Source organism: Colobus angolensis, unplaced genomic scaffold (assembly GCF_000951035.1).
Source record: "Colobus angolensis palliatus isolate OR3802 unplaced genomic scaffold, Cang.pa_1.0 Scaffold498, whole genome shotgun sequence".
NCBI classification, from domain to species: Eukaryota; Metazoa; Chordata; class Mammalia; order Primates; family Cercopithecidae; genus Colobus; species Colobus angolensis.
The window spans coordinates 900,779-910,675 of NW_012118465.1; the positions used below are offsets into that span (position 1 = coordinate 900,779).

The window sequence follows — 9,897 nt, forward strand, 5'->3', positions numbered from 1 at the left end:
GATCCGGCCACTGCACTCCAGCCTGGGCGATAGAGCGAGACTCTGTCTCAAAAAAAAAAAAAAAAAAGTCATGATTCTTTTAAGAGCCCTAAGAAAGGAAGGCCCGGTTGCCAGAACTGATTTCTAAAGGCACATGCCTTTCTTTCCCTAGCACAATAAAGCAGCCTAGAAGAGGGAGAGCCTGGAGTCTAAGGGAAGAGGAAGGAAAGAAACAAGAAAGGTGTCTGCTTGGAAGTATAGTCAGTCAAAAATCAGTCAAAATTCATTGAGCTCCTACAACTGTGTTCGAACAGCTCTCCCATATTCAAAGGAATGCTGTTATTCACCATGCATTTCAGTATGATAGATAGAACGAATGAGGACTAGCTCTAAATTTTAACAATTTAGCATGATTCTCCTGCACTTCAGTGACTTCAATTTTAAGAGTTTTAAACTTGAAAACATGTCAAAGACACTACAAATAGAAATTAAGTATTTTTTTGTAGTCTTCTTCCCTCAATTTACATTTCTCCAATTTATTTTCCTAATCCTCAAATCCCTTATTCATTCATCGCACTAGTCCTTAAAGCCAGAAAGAGCAAAGGATTTCAGGGCAGGCCTTTATCTCTCTATGGTTGTGAAAATCACAGCCTATTCCCTTCTTTTGCTATTTGTTATTCATTAAAAGTCTCTCTTTCCTACCCATGAATAGTCTCTAATTTCCAAATGTTTAATCTTATTTTTATGCTGTCAATTTCTTGATAAATTAAAGCCCAACCAAATGTTGGGAAAGGTTATCAAAGATTTTCACTAAAATCACAAAATTGTAAAGCTAAAGAAGATATTAATATCATTCAGTAAAGTCAGTAAAGGCCGTGAGGCCCGGAAATTGCCGCGGCTTCTGTTGCTTAAGCTCCATATCATCAGAGACAAGATGGCGTATTTCCGGGTTCTTCATTAACAACTCTTCCCGCGCGCGCCAAACTTTTTCGCGCCCAGGAAGATAATGCAGCCTACAGCGCAGGCGCAATTCCATGCCCGGGAAAAATACCAATTAATGGCGCATGCGCGATTGTAATTTGAGAAAACCCAGCCCCCGTCACCGCCCTGGCCCAACCTCTTCCCCTGCCAGCCTATATAAGGCATTGCACTGCCACCATTAAACGAGACTTGATCAGGCTATTTGTCTTGTCTCCATTTCTCGTGTTTTCTTGTCTCCTCCATTCCCACTCCCCCTTCCAGGGTCCGTTCGACTGTCCTGCAGGACGGGACAAGTCAGCATAGTAATTCATTCAAAGTCATACTCAACCAAAGTCAGAGAGCCACTCTATCAATAAATGGTAGTCTTTTCCTACACATAAGAACTGCAATCATAACCTATGGCTTGACAGAAGGAAAAGTATGGCTAGTATAACTTAAGTTAGTGATCCCAAAGAGCAAATTTCAGCAATAAAATGCTTCTACTCTTGTTTCTTTACAGAAAATACATAACATCAGAACAAGGCAAAATGGAGGTTATCTACATTGTATCCCTCTGTCTTTTAAATTCTAAAGCAAGTAAATGCTTACGTTTCTTGTGTTCTTTCCAAAAACCATCCAAAAAATTAACTTAAACTGCTCTTACCAACAATAATGAAAATAAATCTCCATATTATACCTTTTGTTTCTGAACTGGTGATAATTTTAATGACTTTTCATTGGAATTCAGGCTCATAATGTGTGTCTGAAATAAATATATATTATAAAAAGAATACAGTATATACACTATGTATTTGTACTATATAGTACAAATTTTATATATATTTTATATATATGTGTACTATATATAGTACGAATTTTATATATACATGTTACACACACATATATATATAAAATGAAGGGAAAACAGTTCAGATAGTAATAGAATCTACTCTCAATTGCCATACTAATAATGTGAGGATCCATACAAATTTTATTATATGTGAATTATACCTCAATATAGTTGGTTAAAAATAACAAACAAAATAAGAAATAAGAAAGTGGTTTTCATGCATATAAGAGTATAGGAAGTATACACACATTCACATACACAATGAACTAAAATTCAAACTCATATTTAGATAAACAGATAGGAAATCATTACCATATTCAAGATATCAGTAGTTTCTCCAAGGCTTTCTACGGTTGAAGAATTATCTATCTCTGCTTCTTTGGTCATTTCAGCTAGAAAATAATCTGAATGATTAAATGGGAAAAAGGAAATCCAGATTTCAACAGAAAAGTGAAAGGCAACTGGAGAGAAAACAGAAATTATTCTATAATATAAAGTGTAGGTATAATTTTACTAAAAGTCCTTTAGCCTCATGTCAGGGAAACTGAATTCATTCACAGTGACGCAGGTTTTAAAATCTTTGTGAAAGTTTAAAAATGTTGACACCAATTAGATTACAATTGTTTCATTCATATGAACAGGCAAACACTATTCCTTTGGGATAAATAACTACCCAGGTATCAAGCACTGTAATAGCTAGTCCTCAGAAGAGCCCCAACGACCTACATCCTCCTGGTGTTCATCCTCTTGTGTAGTTCCTTTGCACATTATACCACGTTGGTCTGTACATGCACAGCCAGTAAAATAAAGCAGACGTACCTGTGATAGCATTATAGCTTCTGTTTTGGTTATACACATGTATGCACCCTTGTGCTCGCTCTCTTGCTCTCTCTCTCTCCCCCTCCGCCCCTGGCTACACACTTGTACTCTCTCATTTTCTCTCTAATCACTTGCTCTGTAGGAGTCCATGTTGTGAGCATCTCAAGGAAGTGAGGCCTCCTGCCAATGGCCATGTGAATGAGCTTGGAAGTGGATCTTCCAGTATCAGTCAAGCCTTCAGATAACTGCAACCCCATCTGACAGTGTGACTGCAACCCTATGAAAGAACCTGGGCCAGAACCACCCAGCTAAGCTCCTGCTAGACTCCTGACTCTCAGAAACTGTGTGAAATAATAAATGCTTTTTGTTTTAACCTGCTAAGTTTTAGAGTCATTTTTAAAATGTAGCAACAGATAACTAGTATAAACACCTAGAACCTTTCACAGAAAACTGCAAGGTTATTACATCATAAAGTAGATAATTAAAAGTCATAGGCTCTACTTGACTTTACATGTTTCTCAATTTCTCACTATGCCTTCATTGATCACTGATACATTTGGAAGTAGCTCCTTAATGAAGTCTTCACTAAAAAATGACAGTCCACACTGATCCCTCCCCTTTAAATCCACTGAATTGAACGAGCAAATAATCATTTGGTATTTATTCCATGTGCGGTAATATGCAGAATAGCAACCTAAGTCATTGCTAATTCTTATTTTTTATCATCTATATTTAAGGTACAAAACAGATGTTTTGATATACATATAGTAATAAGTTCATTAAGTATTAGCAATTACAATTTTGTTGTTTGTTGTTAAAAAATTGTAACTGCCATGAAGTTATATAGTCTATGAGAAATTACATCCGTATGTTGGGAAGCAGGAAAAGTTTCACTATGGAGGTACATAGAAGGATAAGTAGAATTCTGAGAGGCAGAGATGGAGGTGTTAAGGGGAAGACAATGAAGCCCATTCCTAATAAAGCAGCAGAACAGTAGTCTGAGCAAATGAGCAGAGGAAAGAAGCTTGTCTTGAAGGCTTACCAAGCGCCAGAAATATATGCTTTTATATATGTTACACTGACCCTATGACAACAAGGAAGGTTAAGTATCATATCCTCATTTTGTAAAGGAAGAAATTAAGTTTCAGTGACCGTTGGTGTCCAGTGTCAATCTTAAGTCTGTCTGACTCCACAGCCCTTGTTCTTCCCACTAAGTTAGACTGAAGAGATCAATCTGATCAAAATTAAGAATCAGCAAATTTTTCTCTAAAAGGCCATATAGTAAACATCTTAGGATTCCTGGGCCATATAGTCTCTGTCCTAACTAACCTATGACATTGTAGCAGAAAGCAGCCACAGACAATACATAAAGGAATGGGTATGGCTGGGTTCCAATAAAACTTCATTTGTAAAAACAAGTGGACAGCTAGATTTGGCCCAAGAGCTATTGTTCGTAGACTATCATAATACATTACTACCATAGAACTACCTATTACCAAATGAAGATTGTAAGGAAAAGACTATTGAGAGATAAAGCTAGAATTGGGAATTATATGGGCAAATTAACACTTATTTTCATAAATATTAGGAATTCACTGAAGACACTGGAGTGCATGTAAACTGAATTGCACCTGAGGAAGATCAATGTGGAAAGTGTTATGCGGGATAGATTGGAGAGGGCAGAGAAAATAGGTTTGGAAAATACATAGCAGATTATTTAAACTGATGGCCTTGCCTCAGATTTGACTGAGAAAACAGAAGTCATCATATCTGATCCACTTGATCTTCTCACCAACAAACATACACAACTACCTCTATTTGTACCCAAGTTCTCATCTGCCTGTTAAAATGTAGGATGTGGTTTTCCTGTTACCAAAGACCACTCTCTATGCCGGCCCCTCCTGTTTTGCAAGAGCTTTACAACTTTGGTTATACTTTCTCTCCTCTGTGCTATCTCCCTCTCCAGGACTACTGGCTCATTCATTACCATACAAATGTGCTCCAATATTTTCTATTGAGCCCACATCCCCCTCTAGCTGCCAGACCATTTCTCTGCTCCCCTTCATCGGCAAATACACAAAGGAATTATCTGCTCATCTTATCTCCTCTTCAATTCCTCATTCCCCATTCATAACTGACTCGTAACACTCTGGCTTCTTCCCTGATTTTCCCCTAGAACTGCTCTTATCGAGGTCACCAGTAAACTCCATTATACCAAATCCACTGGATACGTCTTTGAGCTATCTTCCCTTGATCTTTGAGCAGTACTTTGCATTCACGACACTACACTGTCCTAATTTCCCACCTCCTGCCTTACTGGCTGACAAAGCTGAGGAAGGCTTCTTTGCCGGCTCTTCCTTCTCTACCTCTCAAATGTTAGACGTTCTTAGGGCTACATTCTGGGCCCTCTTCTCTTCTGACTCGACTCTCTAGCAGGTGATTTCACCAACATCCATGGATTTTATTATTATTTTAAATAGAGAGAGGGGGTCTTGCTGTGTTGCCCAGGCTGGTCTCAAACTCCTAACTTCAAGCAATCCTCCCACCTCAGCCTCTCAAAATACTGGGATTATAGGCATAAGTTACCATGCTCATCTCTTTTAAATACCATCTCTATGCTGATGGCCTCCAAATTTATATTTCTAGTCCAGGGCTCTCTTCTAAACTTTAGGCTTGGTTTCAACAATCAGCTTGATATTTCTACTTGGATGCCTCACAGATATCCAAGGCTTGGTTCTTAATTTTATTCCTCAAACGTGTCAAGATTCCTCTTGCTTAGGAATCATCCTTGATTCCTCACTTTAATTCACACGTATGTGTGGTGCATTAATAAGTTTAGCAAGTCCGGTTGATTTTTATGTCTATAATGTATTTCACATCGTCCCTCTTCTCTTTTCTTTTTCTTTTCTCCATCTACGCTGCAAACACCTTGGTCCATACACTATCATCTCTTGCAAAGGGCTCACAAGTACTCTTCCTATTTCTAGTCTGGCCTCTGCATAATCTATATGGAGGTAGAAGTGATCATAATCATCTTAAAGTGGAAATAGGATTGGAACACATTAGTCTACTGCTTAAAATCTTTTAATGACTTTCTATTGCACTTAAGAAAAACATTCATATCAAGTAGGTCCTCATGGCCTATAAAACCATAAATAATTTTTCACTGTCTCTTTCTCCAATACCGTTTTGTCTTACCCTTTCCCTCACTTTCTAGCCCCACTGGTTGTCTTTTTCTTCTTAACTGCCTCCAAACCTTTGCCTATATTATTTTCTTTGCCTGAAATACATCTATTCTCCTTGCGTAGCCATCCCTTTCTTATCCTTTAGCTTAAATGACACCTCCTTAGTAAGACGTATCCTGATACACTTTTCCTCCATTATAAAGACTGAAGTCTGTGAATGATTTAGAAAATGTCACAGTATATGTTAGACACAATTTTCAAAATAAGTTTTATTAAGAAGAGAGTGTTAGCAGTCACAAGAAGCCAAGAAGAGATGGCATTTCCTTTTGATCTAGCTACAAAATCATGCATATTTTCACATTCAAATCTCTGGGACTGAGAAACAATTTTCTCTAAACCATAAATGTCTTTTTTCCTTGTACACACTACATACTGCTTGTCAGAATCTACTACTTTTTCCATGTCCAGGGCTGAAGGGTACCATTAGAAACTGATTCTTATTTCAAAAGAAAACATACAAAAGTTGTGGGTCAGGTGCAATAAATCAGCTCATTACCAAGGTCCTAGTTATATATAATATCCCATTCCCACAGCCCACAGTTCTTACCTGAGTTCCCAATCCTATATTACCTCAACCCTTTGCCTAGCTTCCGAATCTCAAAGATACACAAATTATCTGTTCCTAGACCCTGATTCTTAGTCCCTGATGACAGGTTTATCTTCTTCATTTCAAATCTACTGCTTACTTTCTGATCTCCTAGTTCTGGTTTCTTGTCTTACCCCTATCAAATAGAGAAATATGTTGGCTATTACAAATAAAACTGCTATGAATCTTCAAAAAAAAATATGTTTTGAAACTTACAGTAATTTTCAGAAAAGGAACGTCTCCTTCAAAAATTATTTGCCATTTACTTTAAAAAATATATGTGTCATTGGAACAATAATTTTAAAACACATGAGAATCCCTAAATTTAATTAAGAGAGAATATTCCCTCTTTAGACATCCTGCAGTAACATACAGACACTCCTAAGATACACAAATATCTGTAAAGAAAATTACTTAGAATAGGTATAGAATAGTGAAAGAGCTGGGATTACAACTTCAAACATGAAATCTGTATCTAACAGGTAGTGAGGTAAAGGTATTAACATTAATCATAACAACATTTACTGAGGTGTTTCTAGAGGTGCTGGGCTCAATGCTAATTATTTTATATGCCTGAACTCACTGAATCCTCTCAATCACTCTCTGAAGTCAGTATTACTAAATCAATTTCAAAGACAAGGAAACTGAGGCTTAGAGAGATTATGTAACTTTCCCAAAGTCAGTCACACAGCTAGTAAATGTCAAAACTGGCATTTGACCCCAGATCAATTTAACTCCATATTCCATGCTCTTAACCATTATGTCATACTGCTTAAATATAGAATTTCACATAGATCCAGAAGACCTGCATTCCAATTCCGACCACTTCATTTATAAGCTGAGTGACCTTGAGCAAGTCACTTGATCTCTTCAAGTCTTGCTTTTCTCATCTCTGAAATGAGGACTGTAACTCCCTCCTAAGTTCATCCAGTGGTTTCAGGGTTTAAAGGGGATACAGTTAAGGAAGGTAGTATGACTGTTACCCACTGCTCTATAAAGATATGCTGCTGTGGTTACATGGCAGTCTTGGGGCACTGATGATGCATTCTATTTGTAAGGATATTCCTGGATTTGAGTTCAAATGAGGGATGTTAGGCTCTAACCAGGGAGAGAACAATTTATATAACTGGAGAAAACATCTTAAGATAAACATAAAAACAACAGGAGTAAAAGGCACATTTACCCTGAGAGCAGACAGAGTAGCAAATGTTACCTGGTTCCTCTGGGTGCATGAGGTCCTGTTCAGATAAGACGCTCTCTAGGTTACTGTCAGAACAACGTGGAAAGACCAAACTGGGGGGAAAACAAGCAGAAAGGCCAAGAGTCCCTTCTACTGGAGGTAGTGTTCTCATCATTGAAACAGAATCTGGAGACCTCTCCTTTAAAATAAGCAGGTTAAACAAACTATTAAATGATGTTATATATTTAATATTGATATAAACCTTCCTAAAAGTTACAAAAATATTTAAGAGAAAGAGTTCAAAGTATGCCAACACTCCACAGCATTTACTTCTTAATAATTCCCAAAGGCTCAAAAACATTTTGCTCTGTTGTCTCTGTATCTTAGTTGCTCTAAATTTCAATTTGGAAGCTTTATTTTTCACATAACGGGGGAAAAGTGTGTGTGCATTTTCTCCACACTCCCTAAGAAACAAAAAGTTACTTAGAAGATGTAAATTAACAACAACTACAAAACACTGATGGGGTATTTCTCAACTTTTCCATATATGCTTTTTCAAACAAAACACCAGATTTAACCTTTTTACTTCAAAAGAAATATGTTGGCTATTACAAATAAAACTGCTAGGAACCTTCAAAAAAACATGTTTTGAAACTTATAGTAATTTTCAAAAAAGGAATGTCACCTTCAAAAATTATTTACCATTTACTTTAAAAAACATATGTGCCACTGGGGCCGGGCTTGATGGCTCACACCTGTAATCCCAGCATGCTAGGAGGCCGAGGCTGGTGGATTACTTGAAATCAGGAGTTCGAGACCAGCCTTGCCAGCATGGTGAAACCCTGTCTCTCCTAAAAATACAAAAAAATTAGCCGGCATGGTGGTGCGCGCCTGTAGTCCCAGCTACTCAGGTGGCTGAGGCAGGAGAATTGCTTGAACCCAGGAGGTGGAGGTTTCAGTGAGCCAAGATTGCGCTACTGCATCCCAGCCTGGGCAACAGAGTGAGACTCTATCTCAAAAAAAAACAAAAAAACAAAAAAACAAAAAACAAAACACACACACACACACACACACATATATATATATATGTCATTGGAACAACAATTTTAAAACACAGAAGAAAAATCTCTAAACTTAATTAAGAGGGACTATTTCCTCTCTCTAATTGAAGTCCTTATTCCTTTGTTTTCCCATTTCATTGTTTATAGTATACAATCTTCCACTGCTCATGAGGCTTAACTGAAAGACAAAAGAATGTAGCATTATATAAGATAAGTTCTACAGAGTTCTGAACAAGGTAACATTGTACCTATAGTCAACGATACTGTATTGCACACTTAAAAATCTGTTAAGTGGGTATATTTGTTGTATTTTTACTACCATAATAAAAAAAAGCATGTAACAAGGTGAAAGTCAAGCCACATGCAGTTGAAAAAATAATTCAGCATTCAATGTGAGGTGATAAAATAGGACTATAAAGGATGCTTTTATAGCACCATTGTCTATATGCAAAGGTTTTCTATAATTTAAATTTTCTAATTTGTGTCTTTAAAAAAAGCATTAAGCTTTTCTGAATTTTTCTGAATTAACTCTAGAAGTTTGTAAGCACTCAACTCTAATAATTTTATTTAGCAAATTTATCTGAGAAGACCCTTTGACCTAAAAAGAGGACAGATTTTTTTCTTCTAGTTTTCTTTGCAGTGCTAGATAATACTATTATACAGAATAGGCCACCATTGTACCCTCTCTCTTCGCCGCATACGTGCTGATAGAGTTCTCTGCAGTACATTTCCTGAGGTTAAACTGCCATACGGCAGAAAAGTCGCCACAGATAAGCAAGTATCACTTATTTCATCGAATTCAATTTCTTTTGCCACACTACGATGAGGAGCAGCAAAAACTACCATGTGACATCCACCACAAGCAACCTGCAGCATAAATCCACAGAAACACTAATCAACATTGGCTTCAAACACAAACGAGTTTTTAACAGTTATCAGCTATAAGACATTTACTTAGTGGTAGGCTTCCCAGACAGACTGACTTGGTGAATCTGTCTACACGTATGTGTGTGCACGAGAATGTGTATACAATATGTATAAAATAAGTACACAATTGGCCGGGCGTGGTGGCTCAAGACTGTAATCCCAGCACTTTGGGAGGCCAAAGTGGACAGATCATGAGGTCAGGAAATCGAGACCATCCTGGCTAACATGGTGAAACTCCGTCTCTACTAAAAATACAAAAAATTAGCCGGGTGTGGTGGCGGGTGCCTGTA

The 9,897-nt window shown here is 37.4% G+C and overlaps 1 protein-coding gene across 1 annotated transcript in view; it reads right to left on the reverse strand.

The window, feature by feature from the left end:
- LOC105524312 (X-linked retinitis pigmentosa GTPase regulator-like) overlaps window positions 1-9,897 on the reverse strand; it is a 49,980-nt gene that overhangs the window by 4,315 nt on the left and 35,768 nt on the right. The window contains 4 exon segments of the mRNA XM_011959506.1: window positions 1,637-1,702; window positions 2,102-2,193; window positions 7,653-7,818; window positions 9,362-9,547. Coding sequence (XP_011814896.1) covers window positions 1,637-1,702; window positions 2,102-2,193; window positions 7,653-7,818; window positions 9,362-9,547 — 510 coding nt within the window.